Genomic DNA, 21,607 nt, shown 5'->3' with positions numbered 1-21,607 from the left:
TTTACAAGCAATTTTGTCTGTTTGCGGCTTGATTTGTTTGTAAACCCATAGTCACTTTTACATTAATTCACAATAAGGCTGTGCTCACACTCCAGAATGTTTCAACTCGTTTCTGGAATTACAGCGATTAATCAATGCTCGTTCGCATAACGCGAGATTCGCGGTGAGGAGCGAACACCTCCCTTCTCATTTCGCCCTTCGCGCGCGCCCCGCGGGCCTCTCAGCTCGCGCTCGCTCGCGCGCGCCCCGCGGGCCTCTCAGCTCGCGCTCGCTCGCGCGCCTGCCTTTACGCGCAGAGGCGGCGGACCCGCCCAGGAAGTAACAAGTCGCGCGACCGCGCTCGTGCGCTCAACTTTCACCAAGTTTCCAAAGCGGACAGTTGGACGTCGCTTTAAAAAGCCTCGACGGTCCGTTCGGACCCCGACCTTAATATTTTCGGAGCTGCATTTTAATTATAGACAAATTACTCACTTTCATTAAGGACTTAAGCGGACAGGAAAAACATGCGGATGTTAATGTCACAACGTTGTTGGGCAGCAGCAGGTTTTGTGTCGCTACACTGTATGTAACAAGAGACACAGTGAGTCAGAAGCCGCGCTGGTGTTGTCACGGTTTACGTCGTTAATAACTGCACAGAGTTTAGTTAGCTGTCCAACATACATATAGCTGCCTGCGGTTGTTTAATTCCTGTCTGCTCCTCTTACACCAATCTGCTTCGGACGCGCCGACATGACGGTAAGTAAATTCGACTGTCGAGTTTTGAGCTGTCGCGGAGAGCTGCCTGTCCCGTGCCGTCCCGGGACTCGGGAGCTCCGCCAGCGCGCCCCGCATGCCCGCCGCCTTTCCTTTGCCCGTTGCTTTCTTCGTTTCGTGCCTACTTTAACTTTATTCGGGTGGTGGAGTGTGTTCGGGGTTAGGCTGTTGCTGTGGGTGTGTCCGTGACTGTCTGTGCCTGTTTCGTGCGGTTCACTTGCCGTCGTGTCGTGGTGCGAAACCCCGTCCCCCCCGTCTCGTGTCCATGCGCTGGCGGACTTGTTTGAACTCGTGTTCGGAGCGCTTAGTTTCCGCGCGAGGGGCGCGCGTGCCGTGTGTCCAGCGCGAGCGCGCTCGTCATGCCTCATGGCTCATCCTGTTGCTGCTGCTGCTCAGGACACGCGTGTCTCTCCGGGCTCCTCGAACGGGCCTTTACTGGGGGTCCACAGCACGGGCGGCTGTGTGCCGAGTTGTGAAGTCTGGCAGCCTGGAGTGCACGAAGACACTGTCATGCTAACAAATCTAAGTGTCCATCTTTTCAGCTCCGCTGCTGCTGCTCGTTCAGAGCGGTTGGCAAAAGCCTGCTGTTCTCAGGCCTTCCTTGGATGCCAGTGTGTGGCATAGCACAAGTCATACAATTCTGCAGATAACCAGGGCTATTTAGATCTGATTTAATGCACTTCATGCATTTTAGATCACTTTTTACAGCCTGTGGTATAACAGCTGATGTACACATCCCCAATGGCCCAAAGAATTCATCAAGTAGTGCAGTCTCTCTCTCATGGGGGTGGGGTTGTGCTCTAGAGGTAAAGTAGATAAAACAGAGTTAAGGAATGTAATCTGAACCGGCTGTCGGGGGAGCTCATACTGCTTCTCTTGGTCTTTTGCATTTGTGTTTTGCTCTATTCCTGTTTTAGTGCTGATTGTTTGACCACCCCACACCTTTTTGGTGACACATTGGGTGTTTCCTGTTGTATTTTACACGTCGCTGTTATCTCCCCTTCTGTCTCTTCCTGCACGCAGACGTACACAAACACACGATAATAGCCAGTTAAAGAAACATGTCTCCAAGCAGATCCACTTCTTCATTTAGTTGTATTCATTCACCTGATACTTTTTCTTCAAAGCGACTTACAATCTTAAGTTACTTACAGTTATTTACTCATTTATACAGTTGGGTAATTTTACTGCAACAGTTTAGGGTAAGTACCTTGCTCAAGTGTCCAAAGGCAGCAGCTTTACCACTACACTACCAGCTTTCCCCCAGTCCATGAACTGTGTGCAAACTATAGTGAGATTTCTGGTTAACTTGCTCTGCTGTCCAACAATTAATTCTAATGAGTTTCCCACATAATGTAGAGGGAAATACTGAAAAGGAAGTAAAATTTCTGTAATGTCATCTACGCTAAACCTTGCTAATGCTAGAAGCCTCACACTCCTGCCTGATTGTTTTACTTTACCAAATTCTCACTCGCTTTCTTTCTTACACAAGCAGCCGGACCTCCTCAACTTCAAGAAGGGATGGATGTCAAAACTTGATGAAAACGGAGAGGTACTGGGCGAGGGATTTATATAGATTGGTGTGCCTTTGTAGGAACTGATGTTTCAGACATGGAGATTCAGATTCTTCAGCTCTTGCACTTAAAATATCACTCTTATACCCTAGCTAGAGTCTCTGTCACTGATGGGTATAGGATATTCATGTGTTACTGTACCAATATCTAGGTGTGTCTTAAGCGTCACAGTTATGATGTATGGTTTTCTGAAACCTGTGGTTTGGTGAATAATTAAGATTTAATTCAGCAGCATGTATGGCTACTGATCAGTTTGTCAGTTTTTTTGCAATGCATCTACAAATTAATTTTTATATTTGCTGTAGTGGTTTGTATTACTGGTAAGCATGTAAAAGTTCTTAAATCAGTCATGTTAGCCTGTGTGTGGGGTACACGTGAGTTTTCCAGTGTGAACTGCTGCCTGTTTGGCAGGGTGGGGTGCAGAATTAACTTTGTTTTGCATCCTCTCTGTTGCAGTGGAAGAAGCACTGGTTTGTGCTGACAGATGCTGGGTTGAAATACTACAGAGATTCAGCAGCAGAGGAGGTGATTTGGTCTGTCATATGTTTACACCACTTTGACTTAATACTTGTTTTCATGTCGTCTTGACACGCTACATTTGCACTGGCACGTATTGCCTCTTGCTTGCCTATGGTACATTTTCCCAGTTAATATGCTGCTATAATGTTTTTTTTTTTTTTTTGTATTTTATAATTAAAATTAATATTAAAGAAAATGGCAATGGGGACATTGTTAAAGAATGTCCTTATCACCTGTGGAATGCACTTAAATCCTGACTGTTACCTTTTCAACAGAAGGATGAATTGGATGGGGAGATTGACTTGAGGACCTGTGTGAAAGTATCTGAGTTTGATGTTGAGAAGAACTATGGCTTCCAAATACAGGTGTGTCTATAATTTCAGCTTTTTCAAGGGGTTGTCAGTGTCTCTGTATCTGAGTTAGCTAAATATTTTTTTGATATGTTAAATGCATGGTTGGTTCAGTGTAGATTTGGTGCTTTTAACATCTTCTGACTTATGTTCTTAAAACTTATGCTCATAGATGTCTAAGTGTATGTTCATGTTACCCTATGTGTTTGGGGTAGTGCAGGCAGTCCCCCCCCCCCCCCCCTTCCTCCTTGATCTTTGCTATAACTTCAGTGTTTTGGCTTCTCTCTCACTGCTGTGACTGGCATATGTTTGTGGTGTGTTTTTGTCTGGGCTTAGTTCCTTCATCTCGCTTTGTCCCTCAGACAATGAATGCGGTATTCACCCTCTCAGCAATGACTGCGGGGATCAGGAGGAACTGGATCGAAGTTCTGAGGAAAAGCGTGCGGCCCATCAGCTCTCCTGATGTCACACAGTAAGTTGTGTGAACTGTTGATATCTTGCATGGTGCGTACGTATGCACGTACCCACCACATTCCCTTGTGGCGGACTGTACAGAGTTGAGACTGGCCATGCTTTATGTGTTACTTTACACAGTGAGTCACCGCTTACAGTGAATCACTGTGTACTCTTTTGGAAATGGCTTCCCTACCAATCAGTGGTCTCCCTCTTTCATTCTTTCCCTCACTATCTGTTAGGCTGCCAGACAACAGCAGTGACCATTCCCACTCCCTCGCTCGCACGCCTTCATCTCGCCACAACCCTTCCTGGCAGGGGCTTAATGACCCCAGGTCAGGTGTCACACCCACCCCTTCTGCTGCTGCCGCCCCTCACCGGTTTGACTATGTGGAGCTGGCGCCTGTGGGGGAGGCCGTTGGCATGCAGCACAGCTCTTTGAGGGTGCCAGGGGAAGGTCAGAGCAGAGAGAAGGGTGTCGCCCCAACATCTGAACAGAAGCAGCGACTGGAAGAGGAGATTGAGAAAAAGTGGGCAGAGTTGGAGAAGCTTTCGCTGAAAAAGATGAGCTCACTACCCCTGATTGGCTCCATAGGAGGCCAGTCAGCCAGTGAGACGCTACAGAGGGAGGTAGTGAGTGAAGCAGATTTTTAATTTGCAAACTGCAAATTAACAAGATGCTATCAGAGTTGCTGATGCATGATGCTTTTTGTGTGGCTGAAGGTTTTGACATGGGTGGTGGTGCAGCTTACCTGTGTTTATCAGAGGCTGCTTAGAAGTGGTTCTTCACACTCCTGAGTGTGGCAAAGCTTTCAACCACAGCTTTTACTGGATGAATACTGAAAGCGGATGGACTTAAATTAACCAGTTATTAAATTCGAAATAGTCCATAAATCTGCTGTGCCGTTGCTCATTGGGGAAGTAGTGTGGAGGGGGTATGCTGGATCTGCTGAACCTGTTTTGCTAGGATTGTCATTCAACTGACCCCCATCCCCTTGTGGTGTGCTTTACCCTATTCCCTCTCTTTATCTCTCAGGTGGCGTCTCTGAGGCAACAGCTGGACCGGTTGCAGAATGGGGGAAGAGAAGGGGGGGTGGGAGTAAAGGGGGGGTGTCATGGAGGGTCAGGGGCCCCTTGCATCCGCAGCTTGGAAGCCATGGAGAGAGCCCATCACCAAGCACTGGCAGAGCTACAGAGGCGTCATGATCGGGAGGTACGGGAGCTGGAGTTAGAGCGGGACAGGCTGCTGCGAGAGGAGACCCAAGCCACTGCTCAGGGTAAAACAAAGTGTCTTGCTCATTGTTGTAAAATGTCTCAACAACAAAAGGAGTATTTTCCTGTGTCTCTTACCAGTCTAGCAACCTAAGTTTTACTTGTTCAAATAAAGCTTTTATTCAAGTAAGGAGGGATGGGAAAGAATTATTTAAGTGAGTGTGGGTGAGAATGGTGCAGCGGGTGTGAAAGGAAGTTTGAGTGACACTTTACTGTCAAAGGGACACAGCAGTAAAAGCAATACCATTGCAACATTGTCAGTAGTGCTGACAGCAACCCTTATGAAATTAAGGCGCAGTGTAGTTTGAAGTGTCTTTTTTTTTTTTTTTTTTTTTTTTTGCTGTCTTGCTTTCCTGCACTCATTGTCCCACTTTGCGACAGCAATGGAGGTGTTGAAGAAAGCCCACCGAGAGGAGATGGAACAAGAGTTGGAGAGGATCAGAAGATTAGGTGGAGGAGAAGGAGTTACTGACACAGAGGTGCTGCAGAGACAGCAGCAGTGAGTCCCTAGCAGTTTCCTGCCTCTGCTCTTCCATTTCTCAGGATAAACAGCAGAGCTGTCCAGCATTGGTGTGAGGAGTAGGTGCTTTGTCAACATGCCTCCTGCAGAGGGTCCTGGCACTGTGAAGGGGCCAGTACTTAAGTAGAAGATGAAATGTTTTGTTCCTTAGTATTTCCTTCAGCATTGACCAACACTGCATTTCTGACAGATGGCAGTCTAAGGTCACTCTAAATATTATTCTGAAACATGGCCAACAATTTTCTTAATGTATAAAACTGGATATTTTACTGCAGCAGTTAAGGTTATTATACTTTTCTCAAGAGAATTCTTAGGACTTAAGCAGCCAAGGTTCAGCTATCTTTGGTCACTGATACCACCTGCTCTACTTTCCATAGTAGAGTTCAGTGTTGTGCTTCTGCCTTAGAAGACTTTGAAGGAGAAATGCATTTATACTGTGAAATAACAGCTTTCTTTTGCTGGAAGGTCTAGAGAGCACACAGGCTGCCAATTTGTGCAGCGCATGTTTGGGAACATAGATTACAAGATCAAAGACATAATATGTAATAACATATTCCTGCAGGAAATGTGCAGACCTTTGACTGAATTCCACTTTGTGTTGAAGTCACATGATTATATTTGGAGCTGCTAAAATGTACTGTGTTCATTTGCTTTAACTTTTTTTAGTCCACTAATTGCATATTGTGGATACCCTTCCCCTCCCCCTTTCTTAAGAATGTGCTTAAAGTCCAGACCAAACAATCTGAGCAGTCCTAACCCTGCCTACGCTCTTTCTGTTTATTTTAATTTACTTCGGCTGTTTAGCTGACTCTTTATCCAAAGAGACTTGGATACCTTGCAGGTTTACGTTTTTAGCTGAGTTCTGGTTTTTAACCACTTTACCTCTTGCTGCATTTCTTTGCTTTTGTGTAAGATCGGAGTGGCAGGCATTGCAGAGGGAGCTGGAAGGCTTGTCTGAAAGGTACTCGCAGAAGTGCTTGGAGTTGAACCGGGCCATGAAGAGCAATGGGGAGAGGGAGCGGGAGATGAGCTGCAGAGAGCAGGAGATAGAGCAGCTGCGCAAGGAGAACCAGGTAAAGGAGGAGTGACAGTATACGTTCTTGTGTGGAATCAGGCCATGTCCTGGGCTGACAGTCAGGATACTTGGACGTGGTGGTCATTATGAGGTGCATTATACAGACAATGTACTCTCCACCTGAGGGTAACTTAAAGGTTGATAGTCATAATTAAAGAATTGGAAAATTAAGTTTATTATACATCTTTTGGGATTTTATTAAATGTTAAGCACTTCATTACAATCCTTTCTTTGTAAAGTGATACACATCTTGATGTTGATTTTCAGTTTTAACTGCTGCAGTTCCTGATTGTGAACTGGTGTACCTGTTTCTTTCAGGAGCTGCAGTCTCGTCTGACTGAAGAGATAAGTCGCTTGGGCTCCCTTGTGACAGTTCAGGGATGTGGGAAGAACAATCGTGAACAAAATTCCTGTGAACTAGAGGTCAGTTTTGAAGAGAAATGAGGGAAACATTTCTAATAGTGTGTGTTAACAGAAGGGAGGTCATTGAAGGATAAGAGACATAGTGGCAATAATGGCACCTACAGAGCAAATAAACTGAAATGACCTAATTTCAGGAGGCTACTTTTGTGTGACCTATATTATGTTAGCTAAAAACACTGTATAAATTTATTTACTTTTTCAAGACAAGTGGTACAAAGACTGTGTTCACATATTTAGCCTAGTCATTGATGATCACACAGTAGCAGTTAGGCAGAGCTTCAAAATTTAACCACTGTTTTCTTTAAGTCAAAAATGTAAAAATGGCATGAGTTCAAGTAGGATTTTCTCTTTTGTGACCAAGAAAATACACTGGACTGCCAAAATGTGAATGAAGCTTGAACCCGCTGCCAGCTTTTGTGTTTGGTCCATTGCAAATAAGCATATTCAATAACAGAATTACAGGGTGAGAGAGAGACCAGCGGGTTCCTGTGAATCGTCTGTCTGATCACCTTTGCTAAGTGGAGTCCCTCTTGGACTAACGGCTAGACTCAGCTGTGGTTAATTTTTTTTTTTTAAATTTATTTTTTTTTTCTTTGCTAATGTGAAGAGTCTCGGATGTTTTGGTTTTATTTACAAGATGTCAATTTATTCAGACAATCAAAAGTTGATGGATTTTGTCTCCTCTCCAAGTCACTGTCTTCACAGCTTCCTCTTTCTTCCTGTTAACAGATGAGCAATGTGGAATTTCTAAGCATAAGTTGTGCTTATTTGTAATTCAGAGATGTGCCACATGAATGCTGCCACCTGGCCCTCATGCATGGTCACTGCATTTTATTCAGTCCTCAGTGTGTAGATATATTCCACAATCTCTTTTTTTGAGTAAGTTATTTCCAAATGAATTGTTTGGGGTGATGGCTGTGGTGCTATGATTCCAGGTGCTGTTGAGAATGAAAGAGAATGAGGTGCAGTACCTTCACAAGGAGATCTGCTGCCTGAGGGATGAGCTGCAGTCTCTCAACAAGGTACTCGCTCACTGTATTTGTTCCTGGGTGTTTGCACTTGTCACCAGAGTGATAAAGACCACATGTATGACCTGGCTGTGTAAACTGTGACCTTGAAAATGAAATGCTCCTGAATACACTGGCAGTGGATTGGTAAAAAAAGAAGCAGTTCTGAATAAAAGCATTGCTAAGCATAATAATTACATGACAGATTGACAAACTCACCTGCTCTGCCCCCCATCTAGGAGAAGCAGGCTGCCTGTGAGCGCTATAAGGAGGTGCACTCTGAGCTGAGCATGATGAAGAGCCGTAGCGAGCGGGAGGTGGAGGCTCTACGGGAACACCTTAGATTGGCCATGGCTGCCCTGCAGGAGGGCCAGCAGCTTGGGAACAGCCTGGACCACTGACATCTGGAGAGGGGGTGGGGTAGGAGGATGGACAAGTGCGCATGGGATAGGCTAGGATGAGGGACAACTCTTACTCAAAAATCTGATTTATAGCAAAGTCAGATTGGTTTAGCTCAGAGCTTCCAGGAGAAGAGCATGAAAGAATATTTTTATTACAATATTCTCAACCCTTCTTCAACCAAGACAGGCATGTCTCTCTCTCCTTTGGTCCTCACCTCTGATCCAACTACTGTTGCTCTTTCTGAAACTGGAACAAGACAACTGGTGTACGGAGATGCAGAAATTACACATGTGGTGCAAAATTTGTCAGTAGCTTTTTTTTTTTTTTTTTTTTTTTTCTTCCTCTACTTTACTTTTCTTGGCACTGCAGCAGCTCATCCTTTAAGATGGGCTAATTTTAACCAAACATCACTATCAGAAGATTAAACAAGAGCAAAGATAAAGAATAAGGAACTATCAGCCAGGAAGCAATGAAAGCTTACATTGGCTGAGCTACACTGGGTCATCCAAATATGAATCTGCACTGTTCATCTTCACTTGTTTGTGTTAGAGTAATATAAGTGGGTATTTTACCAACTGCTTGTAGATTTTCCCCAATACATAGATAAATGTATAGTTTAATAAAGGACTTTGTGGTTGTTGTGTTTTGTAGGGGAGTCTTGCATGTCCGCTGAGGTTTATCAGACTTGTTTCTTCTATGAAATTATGTAAATATGTGAATGAATGTTGTGTGATGTAGTCACTGGATGAGTATTTTACAATATGTAAAGTCTTGAAATTGTTTAACATTTGTACATTTGTTTTTACTGTAGAATTTCTCTATACTTGATAAGAGGGCTTTACCGATCCACTGCTGCGCCTCTTTTTTTTTGTGTGCGTTTAAATATTCTAGAAACGAGGGCCATGTCCATGACACGCAGCAGAGCAGGAGGCGTCAAATGAGGATGTTCGGTATCGGTGCAGAAACACACCACCAACTGTGACTCAGATGTGCATTTATTGCTCCTCCATGTATGTCCAGCAAACTTTAAGGCTTATTATTTTCCTTAATAAAGCTTTATTTTTAGGGTTTTGTGCATTGATCATTTCACTTGGAAATGTTGAGGCCTCTGCTGGAGTGTGAGGACAGGGGTTTAGTTGCGCCTTGTTTCTGTGCCTATGCTTCCTCTGCTCTGTCACAAACAAAATACCACTATGTGTGGGGAAAGCTGTCTTAATATCTACTGAGTATTGAGCATGTTTGGATTCAGAATAGATGGTTTTTCAGTACATGTCTGGTGTAATATTCCTCTCCCTGAAGAGCTGGTTTTGCCCAAATATTTAAAAGCAATGTTTTTAATGATGGAAAAACCCTGTGCTGATTTTAATATTTCACAAGACATAACTGGTTTACCTCACATTTAACTTGTGTGCAAGTTCCTTGTACTTTCAAAAAAAAAGTGGCAAGTGGCGGTTTCAGCCTCCGCACACGAAGAGCCAAACCACCACGCAGAATCGCCATTATGATCGATCCTTCAACTGCCTTACATTTACTACTGTCCGCGCGCCGGCTCTCTCTTTCTCACACCTTTTTTACCACATTCTTCATGCCGTGGACACTGAGGGTAATGACCAATGAACCCGCCGCGGCAGCAGAGGGTGCTGGTGCGTAAACCAAGAGATTACGAAAAAAGGACGGGATCTCGCGAGAATATCGGAACTGGACGGCAAATATGGCCTCGGCCGCTGCAACCCGAGGGACTTCTGCTGCAGTCAAAGTAGTAAAGCCCATTTTCAGCCGCGACCTGGATGAGGCGAAACGCCGCGTTCGGGAGCTTTACCGAGCCTGGTACCGAGAGGTGCCCAACACAGGTGTGTAGAGCAGCGCTGAGTGAAAGAGCCGCTCCGTTCAGTTCACACACGGTACTCAAGGTCGTGAAGCAGCCAGCTGCTGTGCTGAGGAGCTAAATGGGCAAAACACTTATTAACAGTTAGCGTCGTTACCCAGGCAGGCGGTGTTACGGAATGTACCTCACGAGGGAAGTTAGTGCAACATCAGCGCAACATTCTATAGGTGTTAGGACATTACATGATGAGGGCGTGTGTGTGTGTTCTCGTTAGACATCATCATGCACCCTGTTTATACCCAATCATTGTTATTCACGAGGACAGCTAGTACTAAGTGTAGCGGTTAGAGCTGCTGCCCAAAGGTTGCAGGTTTAAATCTCACCTCCAGCTGTAGTGCCTTCTTCAGCAGTGTACCTAAATTGCTCCAGTAAAATGATCCAGCTTGTAAGTATCTTAACACTGCAGATTGCTTTGGAGGAAAGCATCAGCTAAATTAAGTAATGTAAATACCATGGACACAGGTCTCTTCATCTGTGGGTTGTTTGAGACACTGAATTGATCACAGGTAGTCTTCAGAGGTGTATGTTTTTTGCCTGTTTAAAAACTAACCACTTTTAAAATGAGCCTTTTCACATGTTCAGTGTCAGAGATTGGATGTGACACTATGGGGCTCCACTGGTCCCAGAACCAACGTCTAGTTTTCCGCCTTAATCTGTTTAGTTTCTTGTTACGTGTAGTTGGGGTTGGCTGACCTTACGGTGTGCTGAGTAATACCATGTTCCTGTCACTGTGTGCAGTGTGATGTGGTAAATTGATGTGCTCTTGGCTGCCTTCCGCAGTGGCTCTGTTCCAGCTGGACATTTCTGTTCGCCAGGGTCGCGACAAAGTCCGAGAGATGTTTAACAAGAACAAGCACGTCACGGACCCCCGAGTCATCGACATGCTAGTTATTAAGGTGAACCAATTTCCTCTTTAAGTGGGTGGCACAGTGCCCAGGTGGTGCAAGAGGATGTGGGTTTGACACCCACTCGGTCTGTGTGGCGTTTGCTCTGGTTTCCTCCCACACTCCCAAGACATGCTGTTCAGATTCCCCCATAGTGTGTGTGTTCCTCTGATGTATGGATGAGTGACCCAGTGTAAGTCACCTTGGTGAGTAAGGTGTGTGGGTTAATAACACTACATAGTATCCGTTGTAAGTCGCTTTGGAGAAAAGCATCTGTGAAATGAATAAATGTGTCAAGTTTTTATAGACTGAACTGGCTTATTCAAGTTTTTGAGGTTTCAAACTGATTTCTGCTAACAGGTGTTTTTTGTTTTGGACATTTTTTTGAATATCAAAAAGCCAAGCTCATGTGTCCTAATATTAAATGAGTATTAATAGAATACTGTAAGAATGTCACTGTTAGTCCCTGCACTTTTCATTATCCTTCATCACTTCCTCTCAGGGCAAGATGGAGTTACAGGAGACTATAAATGTCTGGAAACAGAAGACTCATATCATGCGCTACTTCCATGAGACCGAGACGCCACGTCCTACTGACTTCCTTTCCAAATTTTATGCAGGCCATGATCCATGAACAGATCTCTAATCCTTCCTATATGGGAAACACTGAAGGTGACTATTGTGGAACTGTAAATACATACTTGACACATGATTCTTTTGTGTGAGACTTTTATTATGAACATGTACAGTATTTTCCATTTTCTAGTTTGTGGCTGTTGTTCCATCTTGTAGGTGCAACTATGTGTTTTACAGGAGCTTGAAATGCTATCAAAGACATTTCTACAAATCCTTACTGAAATATTTGTGTAAGATGGGCTGACAGTTAATTTGGATCCCAGGAGGGGCCTTCCATAGTACACCTGAATTGACATTAACTACTTTAAGATGTGGCTAACAAGTAAGCCAAACAAAATATTAATATGAAAAAATATGGCAAAATATTTTCTTTACAAATGTGCTGTATTAAGTGATTTGTCTTAATATAATTTAGCTCCATCCCTTAGCTGCTGATATAAAACAAAAAAAAAAACAGCTCAAACACTGGTGTAGTATCACTAGGTGTCAGCAAAATACTACAGTGCCATCATTGCATCAGGAATATGACATGTCTTGTTTTACAAAATACATTTTATCTAAATCTTTGCAAGCTACTATTGTTTGCCTTTAATGGTTTATTCTAAATTTTATTCCCTAACAAGTTTTAATATTCAAGTAAATCACAACTCTGGCTACCACAGCATTTTTTTTATTGAACACTCTATACATGCAAACGAGTGAAGACAGGACAGAGGGTTAGCCTCACGTTGCCTATTGGCAAAAAAATCAGAGGATGTAACTGAATAAAATGGAAACAGAGAACTTTGGAGACATTAAGGGCAGACAGAGGTGTTGTTCATCATTGCGTTTCAAAGTCGTCTTCAGTCTCCACTCTTGCTATCCAGTGTTTAATGTCATTCTTTAAGCACCTGCTGAAGGTGGAAGGAGGAAAAATACAAAACAAAAGTTTTCCTGTGAACTATTAACTGAAGAAAACATTAGTTCATCTAGTCACATCACACAGGTCCAGCAACTTTTCAAGCACCACGGTAAAGCGGCCAAGGCGGCACTCTCCGTACCGTTTACACCTTAGTCGTCGTCATCGTCGTCCTCGGGGACAAAGATGTCGTGTTCCTCTAGAAGGGCTGCAAAGTTCTTGCTGATGAGAGTGCCCACATAGAGGAAAGGAAGCACCACCACCGTGATCCGGAGAAGGCCGAAGGAGGTCTGAGCGAAAGAGAGGATGAAGGATGTGTGACGGGTGTGGAAAAAAGTAGCAGACGGGACAAACAGGACACACCCTGCACTTGGCTGCCAAGTGCCATCCAGTTGAAAATGTTGACTTTGACGCTTGCTGCACGCAGACAGAGAGCGTCTCCACAAACTTGTGTCCTTCCGCCGAGGGGGGCGGAGGGCTACTTGCCCTGTGACCGTGACACCAGGTGCACAAATATTTTCTGCCAGCTGTTGGATTCTCTTACTAAATAATTTTGCCCTACTTAGAGGAGCAGTTAAACCACTCTGCAGTTATATTTTGCTTTATTTTATTTTGTCCGTCTACAACTTACACAAGTTACAGTGAGTGAGTCGGCGATAAATACAGCAAGAAGATGAATTATTTATATCATTCATTGTTTACGTTGTTTCGAGCACACAATGAATTAAACATGCTTTTTTTTTTCTGCAACGTCACAAAAACAGACACGAATTTATGAACAACTAATGAATATGTTCAAAACGACCGCTGTCCACCTGCGGTTGCGGTATTTACTAGTGACACGATGCGCAATCGTTACTTAATTCGTCTGTTTACATATCCACTCCTGTCTTTGCCTGTCATTCATTGTGCGTTCTGAGAAAACGGGCGTTCTGCAGAGCTGTTTTTTCCTGAAACATCCTCCAACAACACGCGGCTTCGCTCCTCGACAACAACATATTTATATATCGCACTTACTTTTACAGGCTTTGGTAGAACGGCGCCGGAAGGTGTGACCACTGCGTTTCGACACTGACTCAGGTTTGGACATTTTGGTCCCGCGCCGCTACTCCAAACGCCGCTCTTCCTCAGAGCCGCGACTCGACAGCAGCGAGCCACAATCGACGCCATCTTTCGTTTAAACTGAACTCCCTAGAACTAAACCGGGGAACACGACGCAGCGTACGTAAGGGCGGTGCCATAGCAATACACGTAAACTACGTAATATTTGCGTCTCGTCAGTAGGCGGACCCTTACGGAGCAGGCCACGCCCACAGCTGTATTTGAAGCCAGAACGACGCCGGTGAACCGCTGAAGGTTCTCGGAGGTTCTGGGTAGTTTACTCATGTAGATTTTTTTTTTTTTTTTTTTTTTTTAAATTAAAATCAGACAGTAATTATAGTGCATATCTCATGACAAGCTGAATAACTACCAAAGACACACAGTTTACATTTACACACTTTACAGTGGTCTAAACCATGGTTTATTATTGTCAGTGGTCACAGACATTGTTTACTCCATTGTGTTATAATCAATATGTACAAACAGGTGTACTGTTTACATTCCAAACACGTACCTAGAATCAATAAAGTTAAAAGGAAAAGGTTTGCACGCACCACATAATTAAGCAGTTTGAAGCCAGTGCTTTTATTTCATGAACGTGTGAACCAACAGGTTTGTCATTGCTCAGTGCAGTTCCCTCTTTTCCACAGCGGCCCTGCAGGCCTCACACTAACCACGAGCATTTTAACTTTGCATCACCTTTTTCCACTGCGCTTTGTCAATTCTCCAGAAATGAGTTACACTTACTTTACTTAAAACATAAATACTATACAAACCTATGAGTTTGATAAGTTGCACACCTTTGCATTTGTTCAAGGCAGGAACACACAGGAGAGCACAAAGAAAGTGTGCGCGGACACCCCAGGCAATGCATGCTTCAGCTCGTGTTTCAAGTCACGGTTTCAAATTTGTACCACGGAAAAGCTAGGTTGCTGACACATAATGGATGATATGTACTAAAGGTGACGGAAACTATTCATAGGCATAATGTGTGCAACAAAAACATGCATTGTTGTGCTTTCTGTGCAACGACAGTCTCGTCCTCACAATGAAATGTTTATGTTCACAAAACCAGTGTTGTCTCTGTAAACTAATGTTTTTTGTTTCTAGGAGTATTTACTGCTATGAGGTAAAAACATAAAATCAAGTGCATTTCCATTTCTAACAATCATACTATTATTTCTCTATGCATTTCTATGAAGCAAACAAATCACATTTTCTGGACAAAAAAAAAAAAAGTCAATTTAGAAAATGAAAAAGACTGCCAACCACTTTGTGGCTGAGAGCAACTTAGTGGTGTCCTTTCAATTACAGGTTTCCATGTGTTTGGTCACCTCTGGTCTTCAAGTACATGCTGCTCCAGGAAGATTCTGGAATTCCTTCAGAACCAGCCTTTGTTTACTATGTACAACAAATGTCAGCAACATTTTTCTCTCATCAGTGCTTACTTGTTTTCATCTGGGCAGCAGTGAAGTTGCAATTACTACATATAAAACAGGACACGACCTACATCTCAGCTCCTCCATCAGCAATCTTCTAGTGCTCCGCCAGCATCCTCCTATCTTTTAAGCACTTTCTTTTCTTTTACCTCATAGTGTCGAAAGGCCAGCTGTCTGAAAAACTTGTTTAACTCAAAATCCCCAGGTCTGATTGGGGTGCCTGCTTTTCCGGCATCGCTGAGCCTCCAGATTTGGCTCTCTGCGATTGACGCTCTCAGGCTCATGCTCCTGATCACCTGGGAGCCCTGCCTAAGACCCTCTTGGCTACGACGAGAGGAGATGGTGAAGTAGGAGGCATCTTTCTGCTGCTCCTGGTAACTGACTGATTGAGAAAGAATGAGAGGGAGAAGAAGAGAGTGAGAGGCATAACTTGATGAGAGCGATGCACAAGATTAAGATGATTTGAGATCATAACGAGATCAGTTTTGTGAATTGCTTACTTGCAGATGTGAGTATGGTGTCAGTTGTACTTGTGAGCTCCAAAAGGATTGTGGGATAGGTAGGGTGTAGCAGGTATAGTCTCTGGAGAACTGGATCAGTTAGTGAATCAGCTGGGGACCCCTATAGATCAGAAATTAGTTAAAATTTATTATATCCACTGTACGATTTCATACATTATTGACATCACACCTATTCTAACCTCTAATGTCAAGTGATAGCATAGTGGTTAAGGAACTAAGGTACTTACAGTGTCAACACTGACTGCATACTTTGTACATTTATAAAGCTTTCACACTGAACAATCCATTTTCAGTTTAGGAACGCACAAGCCTACTAACTGTTGTTTTCGTGAGGTTCTTAGCAGATTGGGGGTCGCCAGCCCAGAACAGAAAAACAGAGAGCCCGGATGTAGTAAGAAGTGAGGATCCCTCCAAAACTGAATGCGGACACACAAATTCTGCCTCCCACAGGACGCGTCCATTTCCGCCATCAATAATCTGGATCTGAAAGATGAGTGGTATGTACAGGTCTGCCATCATTACGATGACCTCAAAAAAATACACACGGAGGCTATTTGGCCAGTATATTTTGGTATTACATGCAGTACATGCGATAAAACGCTTTCATGGAGAATTGAGTGGCACCTTTTTTACGCTGGGGGATACCAACTGTTGGATAAGGATGTCTGGGATTCCATCTCCATTGAAATGTCCAGGGGTTGGACGACTGGAACAGATTAATACATGGAAGAAAAATTAACCTTTGAATTCTAACTTCCTCTAGCTGGGTTTCACAAGACCGCTTTACTCTGTTTTTGTGCCCATTCATGCAGCCCCTGTGTCACTGCAATCCCTGTCGCTCTGTCCTCTGCTTCACCTGCGTATGGCCGCCGAGCTGACTGTCCAAACCACATGTGCGTCCCGTTCTTTGAGCACTGACAGCTTGCTAGCCCCCGAGACTAGAACCCAGTCACTGTTGCTGGAGTTTAGGCTGGACAAGGGGTCGAGGTTGTTGTGGTTGTTGCACAGTCCTGCCACCAGGGGCAGGAAGAAGTCCACTTGCTCAGTGCTGCTGATAACGCAAAGCAGAAAACAGGTGCAATTCTGAGACACCCATCAGCTGTAGTGACACCCTGTGATATTTACCATTTTATAAGAACACCATAGATTAGATGTTTTACTGAATACGCTTGACATTTCAAATTGTGTTAGGACTACCATAAGAGAGCATTGTGAGATTACAGCCCACTAGAAACTTTTCTCGCAGGTATAGGGCAAGTAGGCGTGTCATATTTATCTGTTCCACATAAAAGTTTCTATGCAATTCTCAGAGTAACTGATCAGCTCAAAGTGTGAGCATATTTATAAGTCCCAGCTGCTATGTACTCTCTGATGGAGAAGTGGGTCTCTTAGTGGAGTAGCAGGTAAATGGACACTGTATTGGAGTAAAAGTGTCAGCTTGCTGGTTCTTGAGGGTAAAATTCTTTTATGTACTTAAAAGTCTCAAGTTTCCCCACTTTGTTCAGGTACACATTGAAATTGGTTGCTTTTGAGTTCAGATGTCACAATTCTAACAAGAATCAAATGTTTACATAAAACCTCCAGCAAAGAGAGAAGAATTAAACCCTGGCTATGGTTTAGTTGGAGAAACACCTAGTATGCAAAGAGAGCATTTTCTACCTGGAAATGTGTATGACAGAGGAGTTTGGTTTCCTCATTGCTTCCCAGATGGGATCCTTCAGCTTTACCGTGGGTGACACCTTCGCCCGACTGGCTGCGCTGGCTGTTGCCTGTGTGTAGATGTCCATCAGCCAGGCAGCTTCCACGGTTCCTGAGGGTGGAAATCATCCAAAAATCATAAACATTAAACTGCCACTGCAAACTTTTCAGATGCACTGGCTCTATAGCATTTTGACCCACTTTACACTGAATATCATTTAAAATGTACATTTACTCTGATAAACGAATACTGCAAATTTGATGCCGAAGAAAATTATTTTGTTCCAACACATGATGACCTAATCTGAAAAGCAAACCCAGAGGACTTCCTCACCCAGTCCAAACAGAATGTAGTACGCTCCCTGCCTAGTGACATGCAGTTCAGGGCCAATCAGTTTGCCTTGCGCAGTGAGGTTAAAGGTTACGGGGTGCCCAATTGGTGCACCAGACACCCCTGAGAGTAGGAGCAGTGTGAGATCAGACACCTGAGACAAAAATGGTTGTTAGTATTGTACATGGCAATACATTTAACAGGATAACAATGCAATAATTGAGCAGAAAATGCATGCAAAGTGAGTCTAGTATAGAAAAAGTTGTCAATAGTGGAAAACAGCATGCAGAGCACAATAATACAGTGCAATATTTTAGCGGCGTGTTCTCTGCAGCTGCATGATGCGAGAAGAAAACCCTGAAATGACTAAATGCACTGTGTCTGAAATGTTCTGGTTTTAAGGCCTTTAACCTTAAAGTAAACTCAGGTGATGGCTATAGAAATCATCTGAATATTACAATGCCCAAAGATGTGAAAGCAGCAATTCCATGGCCTCACCTGGTCTGCCGGTAGGGTGGCAATGAGGAGATCAGGAATGGAGTCTCTTGTGAGATCAGGTACAGATACTGCTTTCGACACTATCTCTCCAGGCGCTACAGTCCACAGTGTCTTACCTGGTAATGGGGGAACACGTTAATAGACATGTACTGCAGCATAACATTACAAATAGTAAGTGGAGTTAATGCTGAAAGTGCTGTAGAAAAAAGGACATGATGTAAGAACTTGTGATCCTTTCATCATACAAAGATTGCAAAGGGGACCAGTTTTTTGGGTAGCCTCAGAAGAGGCTATTCACCAGTTATTTTTGTGTATCACTGTCCTATGAGAGTTTAATTTTACAATAAGAAAGGACTGGGATGAGATCAGGTGGCAATGCAAATGTGTATTATTGTATTATTGAATTCAACGACAAATGCAGCGAAAACTCTTGGATGTCGAGTGTGTCATTGAAATTTACAGGTTTTATGCTCTAACCCTAACTGACACTTAGTCTGGGGTCAGTAAACTTCCCTTAGAGGAGGACTAACCCTAATTATATTATAAACTGTATATAAATTATGCAATTTAAAGCTGCATTCTAACCAGTGGAGCCATCAACCGCGGTGATATGGGCCGATCCGATGAGGAGACAAACTGGCCCGCTACCCCTCCCCAGTGCTGTTGGAGCCGAGTGGCGCTGGAGGAAAGCTCTGTGCGCAGGGATCGCAGGGCGTGCCTGGGGTCGTAGGCCACACTGTATGCACACTGTGGCCTCTTTAAGGGCCGTCTTCCAGAGCACCTTTCCACTGACAGCAGACAGTGCGGCCACACTGTACTCTGGCAGAGAGACAAGGGGGGAGAACGTGAGACCAATCAGTTTATACCTGTAGTGTTTGGCAGCTGCCTTTCACTGGAGCGGCATACCAGATTTAATAAATAACATGGAGTTCACCGCAGCACAACAGCACTGGGAAACATAATATTCGCTTAGTATAGATATCCTCTTTGTCAGCAGATGCAGCGTACCATACAAAAGAGTTCACCAAACCAGTCGAAGAAGTACCTTTGTTGTTGCCTTGGGAGCCTGGAAGCAGGCTGTCATTAGTTGGCTGAATGACCGATACCAATACATCTTCAACAGTGTCATTGTCGACATCCCATAATCCAAGCGGCGGCAAGTTGCTTCCTGTAGGGGACAACTATTAACGTACTGTTTTGTGTACTTTTAAAGTTCCTACACTGTGATGACCAGGGCAGTACCGACACAGTCTTAAGTAACCCTTTAGCTTCTGGAAACGCTCTCTGGCAGCGCTCACTGCAGCGGCTGCATGCGGACAAGTACACACTTCTCTTCGAAGCGAGTCCCAATACAGCGTAATCCCATCAGTACGTGCGGGAAGGCAAAGTGGCGTCACTCACCTATTTCACCCATCCCCGTTTCCCACTGGGGTCTTTTGTCTAGCTCCCCCTGCTGGCAGGGCAGCAGAAAAGCACACAGCAGAACCAGAAGCACAGCACAGCAGAGGGGCACCAAGAAAAATGCCGTCCGGACTGCCCCGCGCATCCGGACCCTCTTTGCCTCCGGGTCAGATGCCGGGTCCAGGCGGAGGCCAGAGTCACCGCCGGACCTGGCGCAGCCCCTATCCTCGATCCCGGCATCTCTGCTACTCTCCCTCTGGCTCCAGTACTGCCTGGTCTTCAGCTCATCCCTGTCCTGTCGGGCTTTGCTGGGATACCGATCTCTCCATTCATCTTCGTCTTCATCCACTTCATCCTCCTCCTCCTCCACCAGCCTTCCAGCCCTGCTGCCCAGAAGCTCGGCCGGGCCCGCGCCCGCACCCATGCAGTTTCCCCTGCCGAGCCCATTGCGGGGGTAATTGAGGACCAGGTCGTCTTCCTCGCTCTCTTCCTCGCTGTCGGCCTGGGTGAGGGGATCGTACTCCCCCAGTTCGGAGCCCTTTTTACCTGTCCAGGTGAGCGAACACAGCGCAGCATATTCACGCGACACCGAAAAGTTCTTGGAGACACAAAACAGCCCCGCATTCAGAAACAGTTGATCGACTTCAATAAAAATCGTCTCGGTATATTTCAGTTCCAGGGACACATGATGATTTCGGGATTTAACACATAAAGAGGCAGCAAGACCGAAAAAGGGACGAAAATAACATCTGTGAAACGTGTTTTATTGGGAACATACAGAGACACCGGGTAGCCTAGTTTTTTTTTTTTTTTTTTTTATTTATTTTTGTCATGAGCCAGATGGAAGGGGAAAGGAAGGGAAACGGCGTATCTGTCTGTGCTTTGAGGGCGACTCTCCGTTCCTCTTTCTATCCGCTAACATATATCATGTCATGATGATGATGATGATGATGATCATGATGTGCTGGAAGCTGAAATAACACAAATACTGCGCGCTGTACATGTTTACACTGCAGCTGTGAACCCTGTTGTAAAATATAGCCAGTAACGCGTGCCCTGTAGTCGGGAGGGTAACCACGATTACTACGATCTTAACACAGTAAAGCTACGCCACAGGGCAGGCGGGAAGGGAGGCTAACGAACATGTACGGCATGTTAGCGTCAATAATCTCCTCATCATTGGATAGCGACGAGAACGGCTGCTTTAGGAAACCAACCGCCACGATAGTAACGAAGTGCCGCGCGTGTTCATCGGATCAATTAGCGACTCTTGCGGGCGCACGACAAGCTAACGGGAAGGGAAGCGAGGCAGGGGGGAGAGAACGGCGATGCCGATGGGAGAACCGAACCGGACCGGGGCCGAACCAGGAACGGGCCCGGCCGCTCCTCCTCCATCTTACCGGGCAGCTTGAGGGCTCGGGACAAGGCGGCGGCCATCGTGCACACAGCGCAGGCTGACGTTACAAGTTGCCCGATGTCATCCGATCGCCGAGAGCGGGATTCAGTTTGCCATGAAGGGCAGATTCGGCTCACGCAGAGCTCGCTGTCAGCGCGTTCTGGGACACGTAGTTACTGCGCGCGTGCGCGCGGCTGCCCTGGCGGTTCAGCGGCATCACTTTATAACGACTCCTGCGGTTTTGTGTGCGTGTTAGAGGGAAAGAGCGACTCTCACTGTCTGTCTGTTTGTGTGTGTGTGTTAGGGAGAGAGAGAGCAATTGTGTGCGCGCGCACGAGAAAGTGTTCCTCACCTACTTCAGCGGTTTACTTTCCACACAGTTCGTTATTTTTTTTTTCTTTTAAATCCTGTCCCATTTCTCGAAGTGTAACAGACTTACTGCCTATACTATACAGCGTCCACAGCTAGTCTAGGGTGTACACAGTATTTGTGATAATTTTCATAGCTTCTAGGGAAGTGGATTATTACAGGCATTATTATTACATTTCTCTGCTTTTATTGTACTGTTAAT

At 44.8% G+C, this 21,607-nt stretch overlaps 4 protein-coding genes across 9 annotated transcripts; 2 read left to right on the top strand and 2 right to left on the bottom strand.

Moving 5' to 3' along the window:
* The first annotated feature begins 308 nt into the window (after positions 1-308).
* On the top strand, positions 309-8,681 carry triobpb (TRIO and F-actin binding protein b). Of its 3 annotated transcripts, none has more exons than XM_018738452.2 (12): positions 309-735; positions 2,249-2,305; positions 2,784-2,852; positions 3,122-3,211; positions 3,559-3,668; positions 3,892-4,282; positions 4,686-4,926; positions 5,303-5,420; positions 6,355-6,514; positions 6,835-6,939; positions 7,875-7,961; positions 8,186-8,681. In XM_018738452.2, the coding sequence occupies exons 1-12, from the start codon at positions 730-732 to the stop codon at positions 8,345-8,347; spliced, it is 1,596 nt and encodes a 531-aa protein (XP_018593968.1). In that variant the 5' UTR covers positions 309-729; the 3' UTR covers positions 8,348-8,681. The 3 variants fall into 3 exon arrangements, with proteins under 3 accessions (XP_018593968.1, XP_018593969.1, XP_018593967.1); XM_018738453.2 differs by having other exon boundaries at positions 2,246-2,305; positions 3,892-4,279; XM_018738451.2 differs by having other exon boundaries at positions 2,246-2,305.
* A 1,355-nt stretch (positions 8,682-10,036) lies between these two features.
* On the top strand, positions 10,037-11,829 carry ndufa6 (NADH:ubiquinone oxidoreductase subunit A6). Its single transcript, XM_018738477.1, has 3 exons — positions 10,037-10,198; positions 11,014-11,129; positions 11,620-11,829. Exons 1-3 carry the CDS (start codon positions 10,060-10,062, stop codon positions 11,749-11,751), a joined length of 387 nt encoding a protein of 128 aa, XP_018593993.1. The 5' UTR covers positions 10,037-10,059; the 3' UTR covers positions 11,752-11,829.
* A 3-nt stretch (positions 11,830-11,832) lies between these two features.
* smdt1a (single-pass membrane protein with aspartate-rich tail 1a) lies at positions 11,833-13,915 on the bottom strand. 2 transcript variants are annotated; one of them, XM_018738483.2, is made up of 3 exons: positions 13,669-13,915; positions 12,794-12,941; positions 11,833-12,643 (listed from the first exon to the last, which is right to left on the bottom strand). In XM_018738483.2, exons 1-2 carry the CDS (start codon positions 13,819-13,821, stop codon positions 12,804-12,806), a joined length of 291 nt encoding a protein of 96 aa, XP_018593999.1. In that variant the 5' UTR covers positions 13,822-13,915; the 3' UTR covers positions 11,833-12,643; positions 12,794-12,803. The 2 variants fall into 2 exon arrangements, with proteins under 2 accessions (XP_018593999.1, XP_018593998.1); XM_018738482.2 differs by having other exon boundaries at positions 11,833-12,646; positions 13,669-13,912.
* A 398-nt stretch (positions 13,916-14,313) lies between these two features.
* On the bottom strand, positions 14,314-21,322 carry fam234b (family with sequence similarity 234 member B). 3 transcript variants are annotated; one of them, XM_018738444.1, is made up of 12 exons: positions 21,041-21,322; positions 19,641-20,186; positions 19,285-19,407; positions 18,825-19,058; positions 18,240-18,355; positions 17,745-17,895; positions 17,372-17,522; positions 16,569-16,763; positions 16,337-16,418; positions 16,019-16,195; positions 15,692-15,812; positions 14,314-15,573 (listed from the first exon to the last, which is right to left on the bottom strand). In XM_018738444.1, exons 1-12 carry the CDS (start codon positions 21,075-21,077, stop codon positions 15,311-15,313), a joined length of 2,196 nt encoding a protein of 731 aa, XP_018593960.1. In that variant the 5' UTR covers positions 21,078-21,322; the 3' UTR covers positions 14,314-15,310. The 3 variants fall into 3 exon arrangements, with proteins under 3 accessions (XP_018593960.1, XP_018593962.1, XP_018593961.1); XM_018738446.1 differs by having other exon boundaries at positions 16,031-16,195; XM_018738445.1 differs by having other exon boundaries at positions 16,569-16,760.
* Between the last annotated feature and the right edge of the window lie 285 nt (positions 21,323-21,607).

The sequence above is a fragment of the Scleropages formosus genome, chromosome 3 (assembly GCF_900964775.1).
Source record: "Scleropages formosus chromosome 3, fSclFor1.1, whole genome shotgun sequence".
Taxonomy (NCBI): domain Eukaryota; kingdom Metazoa; phylum Chordata; class Actinopteri; order Osteoglossiformes; family Osteoglossidae; genus Scleropages; species Scleropages formosus.
This window is presented reverse-complemented; position numbering and strand designations above follow the sequence as displayed.

What these genes read in the sequence shown, in the direction of transcription:
- triobpb (XM_018738451.2), top strand. An exon ending in ACTATGGCTTCCAAATACAG is followed by an intron (nt 3,212 to 3,558) that starts GTGTGTCTATAA and finishes TTTGTCCCTCAG; the next exon opens with ACAATGAATGCGGTATTCAC. An exon ending in AGCTCTCCTGATGTCACACA is followed by an intron (nt 3,669 to 3,891) that starts GTAAGTTGTGTG and finishes ACTATCTGTTAG; the next exon opens with GCTGCCAGACAACAGCAGTG.
- ndufa6 (XM_018738477.1), top strand. Translation starts at nt 10,060, where the DNA reads ATGGCCTCGGCCGCTGCAACCCGAGGGACTTCTGCTGCAGTCAAAGTA. An exon ending in CCGAGAGGTGCCCAACACAG is followed by an intron (nt 10,199 to 11,013) that starts GTGTGTAGAGCA and finishes TGCCTTCCGCAG; the next exon opens with TGGCTCTGTTCCAGCTGGAC. An exon ending in TCGACATGCTAGTTATTAAG is followed by an intron (nt 11,130 to 11,619) that starts GTGAACCAATTT and finishes ACTTCCTCTCAG; the next exon opens with GGCAAGATGGAGTTACAGGA.
- smdt1a (XM_018738483.2), bottom strand. Translation starts at nt 13,821, where the DNA reads ATGGCGTCGATTGTGGCTCGCTGCTGTCGAGTCGCGGCTCTGAGGAAG. An exon ending in TTCTACCAAAGCCTGTAAAA is followed by an intron (nt 12,942 to 13,668) that starts GTAAGTGCGATA and finishes TCTTTCGCTCAG; the next exon opens with ACCTCCTTCGGCCTTCTCCG.
- fam234b (XM_018738444.1), bottom strand. Translation starts at nt 21,077, where the DNA reads ATGGCCGCCGCCTTGTCCCGAGCCCTCAAGCTGCCCG. An exon ending in TCTGTCATACACATTTCCAG is followed by an intron (nt 16,764 to 17,371) that starts GTAGAAAATGCT and finishes TTGCGTTATCAG; the next exon opens with CAGCACTGAGCAAGTGGACT. An exon ending in AAACAACAGTTAGTAGGCTT is followed by an intron (nt 15,813 to 16,018) that starts GTGCGTTCCTAA and finishes TCTGATCTATAG; the next exon opens with GGGTCCCCAGCTGATTCACT.